Source organism: Pipistrellus hanaki (assembly GCF_964339955.1).
Source record: "Pipistrellus hanaki genome assembly, chromosome: 1".
Taxonomy (NCBI): domain Eukaryota; kingdom Metazoa; phylum Chordata; class Mammalia; order Chiroptera; family Vespertilionidae; genus Pipistrellus; species Pipistrellus hanaki.
In genome coordinates this window covers 43,217,878-43,237,988 of record NC_140503.1, presented here as the reverse complement: position 1 = coordinate 43,237,988, position 20,111 = coordinate 43,217,878, and the positions used below count along the sequence as shown (strand labels likewise).

Genomic DNA, 20,111 nt, shown 5'->3' with positions numbered 1-20,111 from the left:
GTGCAAGAGGCAGCTGGTCAATGTTTCTCTCTCATCGACGTTTCTGGCTCTCTATCTCTCTCCCTTCCTTTCTGTAAAAAATCAATAAAATATATTAAAAAAAAAAAAAAAAGAAGTACAAATTTGCTGAAACCGGTTTGGTTCAATGGATAGGCTTGGGGACTGAAGGGCCCTGGGTTCGATTCTGGTCAAGAGCATGTACCTTGGTTGTGGGCATATCCCCAGTAGGGGGTGTGCAAGAGGCAGCTGGTCGATGTTTCTCTCTCACCGATGTTTCTAACTTTCTATCTCTCTCCCTTCCTCTCTGTAAAAAATCAATAAAAAAAAAAAAAAAAAGAAATACAAATTTGGAAAAGATAGTTAAGAGAGGATCCAAGATGGCTGCTCGGGTATACACCTAGCCGCAGCAGCTCACAACAATTTCAAGGGAATACAACTAAAATGTAGAGTGGACATTGCCCAGAGCTACAGGTAGTCGACTGACTGAAAACTCTACAATAGGAAGGAGGGAGAAAACCAGAAGGAAAATCAGAGGAGCTGAAAAAAAGCCTAAGGTATGGAGACATGCGGCGCGCTCGCACGCACGCGGGCGCGGAGAGGTCGCAGCCGGAGAGGAGGAGAGGGCTGGGTGCTGCCCGGCGTTCCCTAGCAGGAAGGAAATAGAACCCCCAGCCTGGGCTGAACCCCCTAACCGGCAGCGCTAGCCCGAAGTTATGGGCCAGACCCTGGGGACCCAGGCTCCGGCAGGGGGAGACAATCCCGGGGGACGGCGAAAGGCGGGGCCCCCGGAGTCGCGCGCACATGGCGCGCATAGAACTGAATGTTGACTCTGATGCTGGATTACCCTAGCCGGAAGAAACAAAGCCTCCGGCGGCGGCTCTGAGCCTCAGTCCAGACCGCCCCGAACTCCAGGTCTGGGCCAGTCCCTGGGGACCCAGGCTCGGGCAGGGGGAGACGGAGCTGTGAGGTGGAGTCCTGGGAGTGCGGCGAAAGGCCGAGCCCCCGGAGTCGCGCACACTGTGCGCAGAGGACAGTCTGTTGACTCTGATCCTGGACTCCCCTAATGGGAGAGAGAAAGAAAGCTCCAGACTGGAGGAACGCGACGTGGAGCAGGAGCCCCTGCCAGACACCGGCCAGCTGGGCGCCAGCAAGGAGCCGGGCGACGGGGCCCCCGGGGGGGGGGTGCCCCTGAGCCTTCGACTGCTGAGTGCGGGCAACGGAGCCAAGGACGGGGGCTGCTTCCTGGGCGGCGCTGACCCCGGCAACAGGCTGGAGCAGCGCGGGAGCCCGCGGAGAACAAAGGGGTGCCACAGGCCAACCTGCTGAGCTCCCAGGACAAGGAGGAAGAAACCAAAGAAGTTCTCAATGTGAAGAAATCAAGTGAGAGCAAATGATAGTAAAATTACTTAAGAAAGAATACAAAGAAGATCTTGAAAAATCAAAGACTAAGTCAGAACTCAACGCACCAGCCAACATTGCAACATAAATGGGTTTTTGTTTTTTTTAAAAAAAGAAAAAAAAAAAAAGAGAAAAAAGGGACAGAATGTTGGAACAGCGGCGACCAGGCCTAGAGTGGCCAGGCACAAGGCAGTGGCAGCTGGGCCCGGAGCAGCAGTGGCCAGGCCCCAGAGCAGCAGCAGCCAGAACAAGAGCATCAACGGCCAGCACTGGAGCAGCCAGACCTGGGGCAGTGGCAGCCAGGCCTGAGGCTGAGGCGGCCAAGCCCAGAGTGGCCAGTCCAGGAACACCCAGACACGGAGTGGCTGGGCCCGGAGAAGCCGGGCCCAGAGCAGCCGGGTTGGGAGTAGCCAGGCCCAGAACAGCAGTAGCCAAGCACGGAGCATCCAGGCTGGGAGCGGCCAGGCTCGGAGCAGCCGGGTCAGGTGCGGCCAGGCCCGGAGCAGCGGCTGCCAGGCTGGGAGCGGCCAGGCCCGGAGCAGCCGGGTCTGGTGCGGCCAGGCCCGGAGCAGCGGCTGCCAGGCTAGGAGCGGCCAGGCCCGGAGCAGCAGCTGCCAGGCTGGGAGCAGCCAGGCCCGGAGCAGCCGGGTCTGGTGCGGCCAGGCCAGGAGCAGTGGCTGCCAGGCTGGGAGCGGCCAGGCCCGGAGCAGCGGCTGCCAGGCTGGGAGCAGCTGGGTCTGGTGCGGCCAGGCCCGGAGCAGCGGCTGCCAGGCTGGGAGCGGCCAGGCCCGAAGCAGCCGGGTCTGGTGCGGCCAGGCCAGGAGCAGCGGCTGCCAGGCTGGGAGTGGCCAGGCCCGGAGCAGCAGCTGCCAGGCTGGGAGGGGCCAGGCCCGGAGCAGCCGGGTCTGGTGTGGCCAGGCCAGGAGCAGCAGCTGCCAGGCTGGGAGTGGCCAGGTCCGGAGCAGCCGGGTCTGGTGCGGCCAGGCCAGGAGCAGTGGCTGCCAGGCTGGGAGCGGCCAGGCCCGGAGCAGCGGCTGCCAGGCTGGGAGCAGCTGGGTCTGGTGCGGCCAGGCCCGGAGCAGCGGCTGCCAGGCTGGGAGCGGCCAGGCCCGGAGCAGCCGGGTCTGGTGTGGCCAGGCCCGGAGCAGCGGCTGCCAGGCTGGGAGCGGCCAGGCCCGGAGCAGCCGGGTCTGGTGCGGCCAGGCCCGGAGCAGCGGCTGCCAGGCTGGGAGCGGCCAGGCCCGGAGCAGCCGGGTCGGGTGCGGCCAGGCCAGGAGCAGCAGCTGCCAGGCTGGGAGTGGCCAGGCCAGGAGCAGCAGCTGCCAGGCTGGGAGCGGCCAGGCCCGGAGCAGCCGGGTCTGGTGTGGCCAGGCCCGGAGCAGTGGCTGCCAGGCTGGGAGCGGCCAGGCCCGGAGCAGCAGCTGCCAGGCTGGGAGCGGCCAGGCCCGGAGCAGCCGGGTCTGGTGTGGCCAGGCCCGGAGCAATGGCTGCCAGGCTGGGAGCGGCCAGGCCCGGAGCAGCAGCTGCCAGGCTGGGAGCGGCCAGGCCCGGAGCAGCCGGGTCTGGTGCGGCCAGGCCAGGAGCAGCGGCTGCCAGGCTGGGAGTGGCCAGGCCAGGAGCAGCAGCTGCCAGGCTGGGAGCGGCCAGGCCCGGAGCAGCCGGGTCTGGTGTGGCCAGGCCCGGAGCAGTGGCTGCCAGGCTGGGAGCGGCCAGGCCCGGAGCAGCAGCTGCCAGGCTGGGAGCGGCCAGGCCCGGAGCAGCCGGGTCTGGTGTGGCCAGGCCCGGAGCAATGGCTGCCAGGCTGGGAGCGGCCAGGCCCGGAGCAGCAGCTGCCAGGCTGGGAGCGGCCAGGCCCGGAGCAGCCGGGTCTGGTGCGGCCAGGCCCGGAGCAGCGGCTGCCAGGCTGGGAGTGGCCAGGCCCGGAGCAGCCGGGTCTGGTGCGGCCAGGCCCGGAGCAGCGGCTGACAGGCTGGGAGCGGCCAGGCCCGGAGCGGCCGGGACCGGAGCAACCGGGCCCAGAGCAGCTGGGTCGGGTGCGGCCAGGCCTGTAGCAGCAACAGCCAAGTCCAGAGCAACTAGGTCGGGAGTGGCAGTGACCAGACCTGGAGCAGCTGGTTGTGGAACGAACCAGAGCAACAGAGGCCAGGCCCGAAGCAGCCAGGCCCGAAACAGCTCGCTCCTCGCCTGTACCTGCCCATGGCTGCCTCTCAGACATGGCTGGAAACTTTTGCGGGAACTTGAGGGTCTGCTGAATCAAGTGATGAAGGCTTAGATCTGGATGTGTTGAGTTAGTATAGCGCTGGGGTGTTGATCTGTGAGTGCCTTGGGTGGGGCCTGGATGAGGCTGGTTGACCTATTTGAAAATGTCTTTTGTGTGAAGTGTATCATTGGGCATGTGGAGGTATTATTGATATGAGAAAATGCTAAGTAACAGATTTACTATCTGAAAAGGGATTTACTATCGGGGAATGGGAGGGAGGAAGAGACTGAACATAAACTGTGCACCTATGGATGAGGACAATGGGGGATGGGGAGGGGGTAGAGGGTGGGGTGGGAACCTGGTGGAGGGGGGAAGAAATGAGGAACCTTTGTAATAATATGAACAATAAAGATTGATTTAAAAAAAAAAAAAAAAAAAAGAAATACAAATTTGCAGTTACAAAATAGTCATGGGGATGTAAAGTACAGTTTAGGGAATATAGTCAATAATACTGTAATATTATTGCATGATCCAGGTTTGTACTAGATTTATCTGGGGGGGGGGTTACTTTGTAAATGCTATAAACGTCTAACCACTATGCTGTATACCTGAAATAATATTGAATGCCAACTGTAATTGTGCCAGGGTTCTTGTTCCAGCATTAAGAAGGGTTCAGCAATCTGGAGAAAGGCTGTGTGTAGATTAAGTAAGAATCCAGAGACAAAAGATAGTTTTGAAAGGCATTGGGGGTCAGAGGAGCTTCAGCTAAAGGAGCTAAAGATTCTTCTTGTCTCAGGACCCTTGCTTTTTATTGACACAATTTGTCCTAAGGCAAGGTGGAGATAATACACTTCAAAGGGTAGGGCACAGAAGCATTGTCAGATTGGGGAATAGCCTACAACTGTTCAGGTGTTTGGCCAATAGGAGGCAATAACATGTAGATTAGGGGTGTCGAACTCAATCAGAGAAGGGGCCAAAATCTAAAATCCAGCCTAAATCGCGGGCTGAATGGTTTACTGAACAGTCATAAACTGACAATGTCATAAACTGACAGCGGAGTGCAGTGATGACAGCGAGGTGCGGGCCACATTGCAAGGCCTGGTGGGCTGGATTTGGCCCCCGGGCCTTGTGTTTGACACATGTGATGTAGATTAAGATGCCCTGAGCTGTCTGGCAGCAATCATCCTATTCAGGTTTGGGGGAAGTGCCTTTTAGGTAATTACATATGTGACTCAGCCCTTGTTGAACCCTCAAGTTTCATCCACCTTTTGATAAAACTCTTATAATTATGACATGCTGGAATTGGCTTCCTGCATAATTGAAAATTTAAGGAAAATAAAAGAAAGAAAAATTGCCCCAAATCTGATCAGGGCAGAATTTTTTCCTTTTTAAATGATTTAATTCACAACTTTCTTCTGAAAATAAATTATGATTTCTGGTTAAAATGCTTAGAAATTTTCTGATAAACTTAAAAGGATTAAGACACACCCAACTGACATTAGTCAAGAGTCTTAGTGACGTTTTAATGAAAAATTCTTTAAAAAAAAATCTAGTCTAATGGGTATTATTTAACCATTTAAATGAGAGTGAATTTTTAAAGTGAGACTACCAGAGGCCTCCCCACACAGCAGGTTTGTAATAAAACTTTGACAATGAAATCGTCCTAACTGAATTGTCTGAAGTGTTTGCTTTAATACAGGGGCCAACTATATGCCACCTCTGTTCCCGCAAAGAATGTTGACTTGCATGTGAAAGGTGGAAGCAACAAAATTCAGACAAAGTAACACACAATGCTGACTTACCAAGTTGTTGGACATTCCTCACACACATTGAGCAAGGCCTCTTCAAGATGAGGCTATTCAGAGTGCTGTTTATGGGAATGACTAAGCTTCAATACCTCACATAATTAAAGTGAAAGGCTGAGAGACTTTGGTTTTATTCTGCTGTTGGACTTTGATTTATTCAGGGACTGAAGAAGATGTTTGGTTATACTGTAACCAGAAGCAAGGGGTCAAAGACATAGGAAGTAGTAAGTATTCTGAAGAAGGGCCAATGACAGAGGAAGTCTCAGATGCTATATAGATAAGATGAGAGGGATGAAGGTGGCTGCAGAATGGCCTTTCATGGAGAAGTACATACTTCGCTTCACATTTCACACTAGCTTCTGCCCAAACTTCCAATACTTTGCAAATGTTCCCAAAATGCTCCCAACAAAATATGCATCTGTTGAAAAAGCATTGTGTAAAGATGGCTTCTCATTGGATGCCCATCCTTCCTCTCAACCACCCTATTGCAGACAGAGGCATCAAGTCAGTGCTTACGCACCAATAATTTTAGACTTAATTGCCCTACTTTTAAATTAAAAAAAATATATATATTTTATTGATTTTTCACAGAGAGGAAGGGAAAGAGATAGAGAGCTAGAAACGTTGATGAGAGAGAAACATCGACCAGCTGCCTCTTGCACACCCCCTACTGGGGATGTGCCTGCAACCCAGGTACATGCCCTTGACCAGAATCGAACCTGGGACCTTTCAGTCCGCAGACCGATGCTTTACCACTGAGCCAAACCGGTTTCGGCTATTTGCCCTACTTTTTAAAAAATGCCCTCACTAATTCTACTATCAATATATATTTTCTCATCGGGATTTAATATAAAAATTGACCCTTAGAAGAAATATGCAATTCTATTGATACCATATAATCTAACATTTAGGTTTTGTTTTGAGTAGTTTTGCCATCTGTGTGTGTGTGTGTGTGTGTGTGTGTGTGTGTGTGTTTAAATATATTTTTTATTGATTTCAGAGAGGAAGAAAGAGGGAGAGAGAGATAGAAACATCCAATATGAGAGAAAATCATGGATTAGCTGCCTCCTGCAAGTCCCCCACTAAGGATCGAGCCCACAACCTGGGCATGTGCCCTGATGGGGAATCGAACCATGACCTCCTGGTTCATAGGTTGACACTCAACCACCGAGCCAAGCTAGCCAGGCCATACACAATATTTAACTGGTGTGAAAGGGTTCCCTGACAAGATGACATATAAGCTGAATCTGGAAGAATTATGAAGTGGCAGATATTATAATAGACTAACAGGGACAAACCAAAAACCCTTTCCACTCCACTCCACTGTCCTCCACATTCCAGGCCGTGGGACAAGGGACTGGAGACGGCAGGGAAGGAGATTCTAAGGTAGAACTGATTTGTCCAGAGTGATATGTGAAACTATGCAGAAGGGAGAACTTGGTGATGTGTTCACCTCTCTGGGCATATGTTTCCTTCATGGCACCTGTCAACAGCACTCACCATTACATGATCTTCATGAGGCCGGGGCAGTGTCTGTGACTTTCATCGCTAGCAGAATGCCTGGCACAGAGTAAGCACAGAATCATAGTTATTGGATAAGCGATAGCAGAGAGAACTAGGTTAAGAGGAGGGATAAAAAAAAAAGATTGAAAGAAAGAAACAGAGAGAAGGGTGGGAAACCTGGGGTGGTGCAGGCTCCCCAGGATTCTCCTCCAAGGCAGACAGGGACAATCCTGCCAAGGGGTCACTTGGGGACTCACACTGGAGTGACTGTCCAGCTCTCAGCCTTGCTCTCCTGGCTACCTGATGGGCTTGTGATTTGAGCTGGTCATCCGTGGCACCTTGCCCTTGGCTGAGGCAACTGATCCAAAACATGGGCCCATGACCCAGGTCAGGACAACTGGAGCCCTTTGCCAGGAATTGCCAAACTGGAGTTGAGAAAAGGGACCCTTGTCCTCCAGCTATAAAGGTGGTTTCCTATAGCCTGGTCCAGCTTCCTGGAGATGGTAGCCTCTGGGAATGAGCCTGATACCCAGTTAGAAGCAGGGAGAGAAGAGCTGGGGATCTTCAGGCTTCTGGTTCCAGTTCTCCCCAAGGTCAGCTCTACTCTGCTCTTCCCAGTTATATGAGCCAATGGTTACCTTTTGAATTGCTTTGTTGCAGGTAGTGTTGAGTTCCTCTCTCTTGAAATCTATCCGTTGCCTTTCTCTCCAAAATTTATCCTGAATATGACCACTTCTCACTATTTTCACAGCCACACCCTGGTCCAAATCACCACTATTTCTTGCCTGGCTGAATGCAACACCTTCCCAATAGGTTTCCCTACTCCTGTCCGCCCAGCAGGCCAGTGATCTTACATAAATGTCAATCAGAGCATGTCACTTCCCTGTCTACACCCTCTGGAAGCGTCTCATTACATCCAAACGCTTTATCCTGGTTTACAAGGCCCTGCAAAGGCCTTCCTCTGTCTACCATCCAGCTTAATTCTATGCCACATCCCTCATCGTCTGCTTCATCCCTGGTGCCCTTAGCGCCCTCCTTTTTGTTTCTCAAACTCATCGCACCATTATTTCTTCAGTGCCTTTGCACCTTCTGTCCCAGGTCCTGGTCCTTCAGTTTTTAGTGTAGGAATATAGCAATCCTAGCTCTCCTACCCCAACTCTTTCTATACCATTTTGTTGTTTAATTTATTCACATACATTTTCTCTAGCTGGGATTATTTTATTTAAGTTTTGGCTAACTTTTTTGTTGTCTGTCTATCCCTCCTAGAGTATGAACTACAGGAGAATGGGGTCCTTGCCTGTCTTGTTTACCATATCATCTGTGTAACAGGAATTCAAATAATATTTATTGAATGAAGAATGAATGAGTTACAAAATAATGAGTTGCCAGAGTTCCAGGCAGGCCCCTAGGTTTCCTATTGGGTCTCCTTTCCTCTGCACCATGCTCTTGTCCACACTGTTGACCTGTGCTTAACTCCTGGGAACTGGTTCCTGTCACTTGACCTCACTCAACTTCTATGACCTCATTTGTGAAATGGGAACTCTGTTCCTTACCAAGCCAACCCCAAGGATTGTTGAAGGTGCAAGGAGCCAGTGGGTGGAAAAGCCAGAGCCCAGCGATGATCAGAATTGAACGGGTCTGGCCTGGGGTGGGGAGCATCTCACTCCTGCTTCCCTCCAACCTCTCCTCACTCTGTGCTGTTTGGCCTGACCTGCTTCCTCCTTTCTGTGCCGCTCACACAGCCTCACTCACTTGCCTTGCCTTCCCACCCCTGGCCCTCTCAAGGTCTTATTTTACAGCTCCTTGTGAGGAGTTCCTATACGGCCCTGGCCTTCACCGTGAGAAAGGCCAGGCTATCAAAGGCCAGACTTGGCTCCCTGCTCTGTGGTTAAATATTGATAACACCGGGATACAGAGGCCGGAGAGAGCACACCACCTATCCCCCTGCGGTGCAGGAACCCCCAGCCCGGGGGTCCTCTAAGCCATTCCTTGGGGCTGGCAAGAGGGTCTGGGTGTTTTCTCTTTATATGAGGCCACCCTATAAGAAAGTGAGCAGTGGGCTGCTGGTTCTTTAAGCAATTAAAATCGGGTGGAGCCTGCTTGTCATCTGAGGCCACTCATTCAAGAGGTCAGTCACCCCAGCGTAGCAAAAGACTCCAGGCCTGGGCGTGTGCTGAGAGCAGAGCTCCCAGATGGGCTGGGCTTCACAGACTCTGCACTCATCCGGGTGACAGCCATGTGGAGAGCTCAAGTGCAAAGACCGTCCCATGCTTCTGTGAGAGGAGGAGGAAGACACAGCAATCAGTGCTGCTCCCCAAAGCAGACCAAGGCCGGCCCAGGAGCCGAGGACCAGGGTGAGTGTCTCCAGCTTCCCGTGGGAGTGAGTGAGCAGGGTCTCCCATAGGAATCACAGGCCGATGGCAGGTGGTTAAGCTCTGTTTAAAGTGCGGGAATCTCCCAGAGGGGCCCAAGGAGACAGGACAACTAAACACAATGTGATATCCTAGGTGAGATCCAGGAACAAGAAAAGATATTCATAGAAAAATAAAATCCAAATAACTCATGGGTTAATTTTTTAAAAGCTGGGATAGTAATACGATGCTCACTCTAGAAGGAAACTGGCGAAGTGTTCTGAGGGGAAATGGGTCTTTGTTTCTGGGGCATCTAACAGCCCAGAGGGCTGACTCTCAGTTCTGGACTCAAGTCTGACTTGTTGTTTTGTTTGTTGGTATGTGTTTATTATAGTAATATCACCATCTTTAAGACACACATTCCACTATGGGATCGGCCAAGTGTGTACACTTATCAGATTGGCTCCAACACCACGCTGTCCTGATCCCCGCAGTTTTACAGGAAGTCTTGATGTCTGGCAGCGTCAGTCCTCTGACTTGGTTCTTCAGTGTTGCGTTGGCTATTCCGGGTCTTTGCCACACCATGTAAACTCCAGAATCATTTTGTGGATACACATAAAATAACTTGCTGGGATTTTTGTTGGAATTGTATCGAATCCATCGGTCAAGTTAGGAAGAACTGACATCTTAATTAGTTTTACTAATTAAACACCCAAAATTGGAATTGTTGTCTCAAAAGCTATAAATACAATATATACATACATTCTAAAATATTGGGTCGGCAACTAAGTAATTGCGGGTTTCACACATATATGGCTTCAGTTGAATTTTTAGGTTTGCAGACGTAGTACAAATGTAAAACACATTTTGTTATTTGATAGTTGGCTATTCAGCTGTTAATCAGTAAAAAAAGTTTTTTGATCTGTTTTGTAGTTTTCGTTTGGCGTTCGTTGAAAAATGGAAAATCAAAAGGAACATTTTCGTCATATTTTGCTTTTTTATTTCCGCAAAGGGAAAAACGCATTGCAAGCTCATAAAAAGTTATGTGCTGTTTATGGTGATGAAGCCTTAAAAGAACGGCAGTGTCAAAATCGGTTTGCCAAATTTCGTTCTGGTGATTTTTCACTCAAAGATGAAAAACGCTCTGGTCGTCCAGTTGAAGTTGATGACGCCCTAATCAAAGCAATAATCAATTCGGACTGTCACAGTACAACACGTGAGATTGCAGAGAAGCTTCATGTATCACATACATGCATTGAAAATCACTTAAAACAACTTGGCTATGTTCAAAAACTCGATACATGGGTTCCTCACGAACTGAAAGAATCACAGTTAACGCAACGCATTAGCAGCTGCGATTTGCTAAAGAAACGTAATGAAAATGATCCATTTTTAAAACGACTGATAACTGGCGATGAAAAATGGGTTGTTTACAACAATATCAAGCGGAAAAGATCGTGGAGCAGGCCAGGTGAACCAACTCAAACAACATCAAAAGCTGATATTCATCAAAAGAAGGTTTTGTTATCAGTTTGGTGGGATTACAAAGGAATTGTCTACTTTGAACTCTTACCACCCAACCGAACGATCAATTCTGATGTCTACATTGAACAACTAACGAAATTAAACAATGCAGTTGAAGAAAAGCGGCCCGAATTGACAAATCGAAAAGGTGTTGTATTCCATCATGACAATGCAAGGCCACACACATCTTTGGTCACTCGGCAAAAATTAATGGAGCTTGGTTGGGATGTTTTGCCACATCCACCATATAGTCCTGACCTTGCACCATCTGATTACTTTTTGTTTCGATCTTTACAAAACTCCTTGAATGGTAAAAATTTCAATAATGATGATGATGTCAAATCGTACCTGATTCAGTTTTTTGCTAATAAAAAACAGAAGTTTTTTGAACGTGGGATTATGATGATGCCTGAAAGATGGCAAAAGGTCATTGATCAAAATGGGCAATACATTACAGAATAAAGTTATTTAGTTCCATGAAAAAATTCTTTGATTTTCTTTAAAATCCGCAATTACTTAGTTGCCGACCCAATACATTAAAATATAGAAAAATATATTTAAGATATACATTAAGCCCTAACTGGTTTGGCTCAGTGGATAGAGCATCGACCTGTGGACTGAAAGGTCCCAGGTTCGATTCCGGTCAGGGGCATGTACCTTGGTTGTGGGCACATTTCCAGTAGGGGATGTGCAGAAGGCAGCTGATCGATAGTTCTCTCTCATTGATGTTTCTAGCTCTCTATCCCTCTCCTTTCCTCTCTGTAAAAAATTAGTAAAATATATTTAAAAAAAGAAAAAAGATATACATTAAAATACATACATTTAAAATATGTAATAATTCCATGTATTGTTTTCATGAAGGTAGTGTGTACTCATGAGAAGCGTATATGATACAGAAGTATTCAAAGTGTTCCCAGGCATCTAGGCCCCATCCCACCTTCCCAGAGGGAGTCGGTGTTTGGTTTCTGGACCTTCACCTTCTTCTTGGTGGGTGTGGGGAGATCTGCATAGGCAGCAGGGGCCTTTGGGCGATGTTACTAATTAATCCAGGCACTCCTGCATCTGAGATTGGACAGAAAGTCACAACCCTTCTCAGCAAGTGCTCTGGATGGACAGTTGGAACTGGAAACAAGATCACAACGATTAGCCATCCCTGAGACTTTGTCTCTTCATTATTCAGTATATATACATACAGCCCCAGCTTTGTAGGAAGGTCATTTGGTCGTCTGGTCTAATTAGCTTTTATTATTACAGTTACCCCTCCAAAGGATAAGTGGTTAGTATGCCTCTGAGTCTTCAGAAGTCTAAACAGGTCCTTTCCCCCTCGCTGAATTCCATCTCTGCCTTGACATGTGAATGTTATTTCACATGTGAAAATATTTCCCCTCAAAACCTGTAGATGTTTCTTGTTTTCTCAGAGCCTCTGGGGCCTGATGTTAAGTCCTTATTTTAGCACTGTGTCTGTCTGTTTGCCATCAGTTGTCTCTCACGTTCCTGGCTGGGCCTCCAAGGCACTTCGGAAGGCGGTGGAGTGGGGGGACTGGAGGTAGCCTGGGCCTCTTGTTGTTGTTAGCCCCATGACGTGTGTCTATGATTGGTTTCTTCAAAACCCTTCTCTTCTTTTATTTTTTTTAGTTCCTTTTATTCCACTTCTTGTTCCCCTTTTCCTTTCCCCCCAGAGAGAACTATTCTAATGTGTTTAATGTCTTTTTTTAACTGTTTTTTTTTATGTGTTATTTTGTGTGCATATATTTTGTATTTCCATAAACAGTATGGCATGTCCTCTAATATCCTTAGAGATACTTTTTTAGAAATATTTTGTATTAATTTCAGAGAGATAGAAACATCAGTGATGAGAATCTCTTGCATGCCCCCCACCGGGGATCGAGCCCAAAACCCAGGCTTGTGTCCTGACTGGGAGCAGACATCCTGTGACATCCTGGTTCATAGGTCAACGCTCAACCACTGAGCCACACCGGCCGAGCATTAGGAATACACTTTTTTTTTTTTTTTTTTAAATATATTACACACTCAGGAGCAGAGTGGCTGTGCACACTTACTGTGATTAATTTGCTCTCTAGATGGATACACTCTCCCTGTCAGTGCATGAGGCTATGACCTAGAACAGTGGTCGGCAAACTGTGGCTGGTGAGCCACATGTGGCTTGTGAGCCTTGGTTTGCCGTTCTGTTGACTAATGAGATTGTCAACCACTGGCCTAGAACCGCAAACACATGACATGATTCACCTTTCCAACTATGATGATCTGATGGATGTCGACTGGTATTTCTTTCTTTTTTAAAAATATATTTTATTGAGTTTTTACAGAGAGAAAGAGAGAGGGATAGAAAGCTAGAAACATCGATGTGAGAGAAACATCCATCAGCTGTCTCCTGCACACCCCCACTAGGGATGTGCCTGCAACCAAGGCACATGCCCTTGAACCCGGGACCCTTCAGTCCAAAGGATGACACTCTATCCACTGAGCCAAACCGGTTTCAGCTGGTATTTCATTTTTAATTTTCATCCTTCTGGTTACCATAGAGTTTGAGCACTTTTTCATATGCTTGCTAGCCTTTGGGGTTTCCTATGTTGTAAATTGCAGTTTAGATCTTTTACCCATTCATTAGGGCTCCTGTCTTTTTCTTGTTAATGTGCTAGAATTCTTTGTGTAGCCTAGATCTCAGTCTCTTCCTGGTGTTAAGCATTGCAAGTATCCCCAATTAGAAAGATCTTAGTTACTTTATTGATGGTATTCTTCAGTGAACAGATAATCTTATTTTTGGTATAATCAAATTCATCAGTTTTTTTGTTATTATTGAATAATTAGAGCTTTATGGTTTTGTTTAAAAAATTTTACCCCGTTTCTATTAACTTTATATTTCCCCCTCTTACATTTAGCCTTTAATGTGGGGTCTGTTTTTGTATGTACTGTTAGGTGTACATCCAGTCTTCCTTTTTTCCTCACAGTGAGCCAGTTCCCGGCACCTACTAACGACTCCTCCTTTCCCTACCTATCAGTGGAGCATCCTTTATTATATATCAAGTTCCCATGTGTGCATAGGTCTCCACGAAATTTCTGTTCTGATCCCTTGATATAGGGATGTGGCCTTATGTCAACATGCAAAATTGGAATTTTTTTTTTTTTATTACTAGGTTTCAATGTCTGACTTAGTAAACATAGATTGCTTAACTTGCTTTGTTTTTCGAGAATAGAAACAGGCTGAAATTAATGAAAGGATGTAGCCAGGGAGCATGGATTTAGTTTCTTGCAAGACAAACGACAGAAAACAATTCTTATAACATGTCCTCCCCTCTTCCCCCCAAAAAAGAAGTATCAGGGGGCTGCTTAACTGAGAGCAGCACCGGGCAGTCAGGCCTAGGGGTGGCAGCGAAGAAAGTGAGCTGCCCACTCTCAGCAGCAACAGCTGACAGCTACTCTTTCCTGGTACTTTCTCTTCTCACCCCTGGGTCACAGGCATGCCAATCTCCAGATTAGAGACTGTGATAGGCCCAACTTTTGCTATGTGGGTCTGTGACTGGCTACCCATGAAAATCAAAGGCAAGGGATGGGACAGTTTGCTAAGGAACCAGAGTGAAGGGAGCTGTGGCTATAGAAGCTAGATGGGGATACTGAGCAGGAGAAATGGATGATGTCCCCTGCAACGGTGTCACAGCCCAGCAGTGGCTTAGTCCTTCTCACTCCAGATCAGTGCTCTTCCCCACACATGATGGGTTTTAACCTGTTAACCGAGCGGGACTTATAAATATGTCAAACGTAAACAATATCTGGAACAGGTAGGACGTATGAATACATCCTTGAAATATATGTTGCACCCTGAGAGGGATAGTATATATTTTTTGTAATCTTTATAATTGTTTGTAAAATTTATAATTTTTTAATTCAATGTTTCCATTTTTTTGTTTGTATTCTTTTCTATTTGTTTGTAATTTTGTATTTACCTTTGTGCTTTATATATAAATAAACGAAAAAATATATATTTCATTTATTTTAATTAAGTATAAATAAAAAAATAATAATATAAAATTACGTCCACTGGGCGTGACGTACTGACACGTCCTAGTGAAAGAGTATGTGCCCGTTGTACGTTATGTAATTAAAAAGGGAACTCCCCGGTTAACAGGTTAATAAAGACTTGAGTGATGCTGGGAACCAATTCCAGTATGTAATAATTACAAGAGTTTCATCAAAAGTTTGGTGAAGCTTGCGGGGGGGGGGGGGGGGGGGGGGGGGCTCAACAAGGGCTGAGCCACATATGTAGTTTACCTGTTGGAATGGCTAAACGGCACTTCCCCCAAACCTGAATAGGATTACTGTTTGCTACCAGACAGCTCAGGGCATCTTAAATCTACATGTTATTGCCTCCTGTTGGCCAAACACCTGAACACTGTAGGCTATTCCCCAAACTAATAATGCTTTTGTAAACCTTACCCTTTGAAATGTATATTCCACCTTGTCTTAGGACAAATTGTGTTAATAAATAGCACAGGGTCCTTAGACAAAGAGTAGTCTTTCAGCTCCTTTAGCTGAAGATCCTCTGACTCCCAATGCCTTTCAAAATTATCTTTCATCTTTGGATTCCTTCTTGAATCTATGCATCAGCTCCTTTCTCCAGATTGCTGAACTCTTTGTAAAGCTTGGACAAAAACCCCGGCAGAGTGACTCTCAAGTCCGTGGTCTCTGCCTCTCCAGGCCCCGCCTCTCTGGGTCAGCCTGTTCTGGTCCTGTAACTTGGGGTGAGAGGAGAACTGAGTTTGGGCAGGGAAGGGAGCTCATGGTGGGGTCGGCTATGGGTCATGCTTTCTGCTTTGTTTCCAGGATCTGCAGGGCTTTGCTCAGGGGCCAGCACCTACGAGGCCAAAAGGGCAGCTGAGGGGCCGAAGGGGCCTAAGGACTTCATTGTCAGAAATGTACCCCAATCAGGAGCAGGGCGTGCCCCATGGTGAGGGGGTTCCCCAAGCACCAGCGGGCACTGTGGTGCCTCCGGAGCTGCTGGAAGAAATGCTTTGGTTTTTTCGGGTAGAAGATGGTAAGTGGCAGGGGATTGGTGTGTGGGGTGTGTCCTCTCAACACAAAACACAAACTGGACTCTGGCTGAAGCCCAGGACATGGTCCCTTCCTCCACAACAGGCTGCACGTTTGCTTCAAAGCGCTGAGGGGTCTCAGTGCCCAGGAGGATGTAGTTAAACCTCATGGTTCTTTTTTCGGGGCTTGGTCATTCATTTACTCACCCTCCAATCAGTCACAAATATTTAAGCTCCTTCTGTGCGCCAGGCACTGTTTTCAGAGCTGAATAAAACCAAACTCTGCCTTTACAAAGCATATGTTTTTGTGAAAGAGAGAGAAAATAAACAGGATAAACAATCAAAACGTATAGCTGGGCAGTGGCATTTTGTTAAATGCTCTGGATGATTCCAGGACTGAGAAAAAAATAAGGGGGAAAATTAAGCAGAGAAAGGGAATAGGAAGTGGGTAGCAAAGGGTAGGTAATGTGGTCACGCAGAAGGTGACATTTGAATGAAGGCATTAGGAGGTGAAGGACTCAGTTATGTGGGGGAAGAATGGTCCCCCTGGTAGAGGGAACAGCCGATGCCAAAGCTCCGAGGCTGGATCCCGCCTCAGGTCAGTACAGTGTGGCCAGACCTCGGCTATCCAGATTCAGATTAGCCATTTTATGTATTATCTGTGGGCAGTTCTTGGATCCATTTTAACTGCCACCCTTTTTTCCTCCCTTCCCTCCTTCCCTCCCTCCATCCCTCCCTCTCTTCTTGTCCCCTCCTTTTCTTCCTTCCTTCCTTTCCTGGCACTGCCCAATGCCGCAGTCTGAAGATTGTGAAGTTTATCTTGACTCACCCACCCCCATCCCACTACCACCCAACTGCAGTGCTGGCCCCATTAGATTAGGGCTGCTCCAAGGCAGAGATCTTGCCCCCGCCCCCCCCCCCCCCCCCCACACACACACTGGAGTTCCCGCAGGGTGGAGGGCTCCTCTTCACCTACAACACTTGATCCACAGCAGGGACCATGGATGCTGTGAGCTGCGTCTGAGCCCAAACCTCAAACATCAGGGGGCCAAAGGGGCACCCCAGCCTCTGCTCAAGTCTCTGCCCTCTGTGTCCCCCCAGCATCTCCTTGGAATATTTCCATCTTTGCCCTGGTGGGTGTGGTGGTCGTGATAAGCATGATCCTCCTGGGAAGGAGCATCAAGGCGAACAGGTGAGGAGATGGTCTGGGGGGAGGGGGGGCTCTGGAAGGTGGGGGCCCTGCCCTCCCAAGGGAAACCTGGGGAAGGGTATCGAGGGGCCTTGGCTGTCCACCCTTTGGGACAGTAAAATGCAGCCTTCAGGGTCTTCTGAGAACCCAGAATTTTTGGAAAACTAGGATCTGTCCCCAGTTATCACCTGCTGGCCCTGGCCAGGGAACAGGGCAGGGGCTGGTCTGTCTCAGAGGTCAGGATCTCTGGCTCTGTCACTCACCAGCAGGGCAGCACACCGAATACCTCTGAACCAGTTATTCCTGTGAGGGGTGGCAGGACCCAGTTCTCTGAGGGGAGTGCTCAGTGGGGCTACTGCAGAGGAAGGGATGCTGTCAAGGGGAAAGTCTGCTCCAAGGCCAAAAGCAGGGCTTGGATAGAGCCCTGATGGCAGGTGAGGCTCCTGGGGTAATTTTTATAACAACAATACTCCTCAGCCCTGGATGCACACACAATCACTGGAACATTAAACGTTCAGAATGCTGGGCCCCTTTGGAGATTCTGACACACAGGGGTTGGGGAGAGGCCTGGACAGAGGCATGTGGCTAAACTCTCTGGATGGCTTCAGGGCTAATGTTTGAGATCCTTGAGGGCAGGGACCACATTTGATTCAACGTGTTTCCCCTAAGCAATTGCCACAATGTGTGGACCTAGAACTCACTCAATGAATGCTTAGCTCACTCATCCCCATTAATTCATTCATGCATTCAACAATTGCTATATGCCCACCAACATCACATCAGTAACTCTGAAACAATAATGAGACTCTCGCCTTCAAGTCTGTATCATGCTTTGTGATTTTAAAAGCACCTTCACATTCTCTTATTTGATCCTTAAAAAACTCTGTAAGACACAGCAGGCACAAGTTATTAATTCCCATTGTACAAAATAAGGTCATTAAGGATGCACGGGAGGATCGGCCTAACTTCCCTGCGCTTCCTTATACGCCATATTTTACATCATCTATGAATCCTCCTCACAGTTCTGCTACCAAGTCAAAAAGAAATAACCCCATAGTTCACACTGAGAACCAGCCATTATGAACTGCCGTGGCCCCTTCATCACTCACCCTCAGAGAGGGAGATAGGGCTGAGCACTTGCTCTGAGCCAAGCTCTGTCCTGAGCCTGGGGGCCACAACAGCGGCCAAGACAGAGTGGGTCTTGGCCTTATGGAATCTACAGATTGCTGAGGAGGTGACGGTAGTTCAAAGTGACAGATGGTGACTGTGGGACATACAGGGTATTGTGGGAGCACAGAGCTGGGGTCTGGTGCCTTCGGGGCAAAGAGATGGTAGGCTGGCTGCCGAAGCCTCCAGACCAAGGGGCAGCATGCACCGAACTCCAGGTGGGAGGGAGGGCCAGTGTGCCTGTAGGTGGGGTGTGAGGAAGGCTGCAGAGGAGGGTGGGGAGAGGGAGGACAAGAGGTGGCAGGACCCAGGGTGTACACACTCTGAGGGCCATCCTCAAGAGTTCAGCTTCTAGTTCATGAGAAGGGCTTTGCACAGGCACGTGAGAGGTTTCTGTTTTATAATAGAAGCTCATTCTGCATGAAGGATGCAGAAGGGCCCAGAGGTATCGCCTTAAGGGGCTCTGCCTCCCTCATCCTGTCGGGAAGCAGCCCCTCAGCAAGGTCCACTCAGAGCCACGGGAGCAGCAGACATTGAGCTGCACCCCCTTTCCCCACCCCGGGGCCCAGGCCGAGTCTCTGGGCATCAGATCCAACCACAGCGGGGTCCCTCCCGCAGGGCCAGGAACTGTACCTGGAGTAAAACCCCGGAGAGGGAGGACATTTGGGGGAGTTGTTGAAAGGAAGGCAGGCTGCATGCTGGCTGAAGGAGGTGGGCAGTAGGGAGCCACGGAAGGTGCTTGAGCTGGGGGGGGGGGGCTGTGTGTGTGTGATGTGTGCACACCAGGGCTTTGGGGATGTGACTGTGTGTTTCGGTTGTTTTGGAGAAGGAAACACCAAGAGGCAGGAAGATCGTTTAGGAAATCCCTGCAGTTTGCAGGGGTGTGGTGTGGGGTGACCAGGACCTGCACTAAGTGCCATGACAGTTCTGGGATCGGAAAAAAATGTGATTTGGTGAAAACACAGGACTCAGAGTCAGGAGACTTAAATGCATGTCCCAGGCATGTGCTCCGTAGGAGGAGCACTAGGAGTGGAGCTCGCAGGTGGCAAGGAGCATTTGGCGAGAGGCACGGGCAAGTCCACTCTGCTTCTCTGCTGAAAGGACATCAAAACCGTCTCCCCATCGGCTCCCAGGACAGCCTCCTGGGTCCTCCCCTCACGCTCTCTATCGCATCTGGGAAACCCAGGCCTCCCCCAGCCACTCAGGACCCCCAGCTCAGGGGACGCGCACGCTCACCAGTGTTTTCTTCCCCCACAGAAAGCAGAAGGCGCTGCCCGGGGAAAAACAACCTCCCGAGGTCTTGACTGAGGCCGGAACCAAAGATGACAACAACCTGAACATCCTCAGGGAGACTTTGCTCTCAGAAAAGCTGACCTTGGCCGAGGCGGACATTGAGTTAAAGGAGAGGAGCATGCCACCAGCCTTCCCTCCAGACCCGCAGGAATCGGAGAGCTAGTGAGAGGGCCGGGCAGGGCCCCGTGCTGTGAGCAGATGAAACCGGAAGAACGGCCATCCAACTACAATCCTGTGATGGGAGGAAAAATAAAACACCCCGCAAACCCCCTTTTTATTAAAATGCTCCCCAATGTGGGCAGCTGGAACTGCATAGTTTGTTCCAATGGGGGTGGTCCCCGCGTACGTGGCTGGGAGCAAAAGTGCAAAATCCACAGCCAGCCTCAGGTCAGGAAGCCTGGCCTGAGGTCCAAGGAGGTCCCAGCTCTCTCTGACCTCAGCTTCACCTCTACTCAACAGGGCTGATTGGGTTAGACCCGCTGTTCCCCAGCCACGCTCCTGGAGTGGCTGGCAGGGAAAGGAGCGGGATTCTGGCTCAGAATCCCCTTCCCAGCCCTCCCTCCCATAGGGGCCTCTCCTTCGTCTGCTTCTCTGCTGAGGATCCATGAAAGACTGCCTTTGGGCCAGGGTCCCATG

General features: G+C 49.4%; 1 protein-coding gene across 2 annotated transcripts; it reads left to right on the top strand.

Annotated features, from left to right (window-relative positions):
* The first annotated feature begins 8,812 nt into the window (after positions 1–8,812).
* SLC51B (SLC51 subunit beta) lies at positions 8,813–19,783 on the top strand. 2 transcript variants are annotated; one of them, XM_084888303.1, is made up of 5 exons: positions 9,078–9,264; positions 11,647–11,768; positions 15,621–15,831; positions 16,928–17,018; positions 19,440–19,783. In XM_084888303.1, the coding sequence occupies exons 3-5, from the start codon at positions 15,711–15,713 to the stop codon at positions 19,636–19,638; spliced, it is 411 nt and encodes a 136-aa protein (XP_084744429.1). In that variant the 5' UTR covers positions 9,078–9,264; positions 11,647–11,768; positions 15,621–15,710; the 3' UTR covers positions 19,639–19,783. The 2 variants fall into 2 exon arrangements, with proteins under 2 accessions (XP_084744428.1, XP_084744429.1); XM_084888302.1 differs by lacking the exon at positions 11,647–11,768 and having other exon boundaries at positions 8,813–9,260.
* Positions 19,784–20,111: the final 328 nt, after the last annotated feature.

Bases quoted from the DNA above. Each gene is read 5' to 3' on its own strand.
- SLC51B (XM_084888302.1), top strand. From the start codon at position 15,711: ATGTACCCCAATCAGGAGCAGGGCGTGCCCCATGGTGAGGGGGTTCCC. The intron at 15,832-16,927 runs GTAAGTGGCAGG...GTGTCCCCCCAG, and splicing joins GTTTTTTCGGGTAGAAGATG to CATCTCCTTGGAATATTTCC. The intron at 17,019-19,439 runs GTGAGGAGATGG...CTTCCCCCACAG, and splicing joins AGGAGCATCAAGGCGAACAG to AAAGCAGAAGGCGCTGCCCG.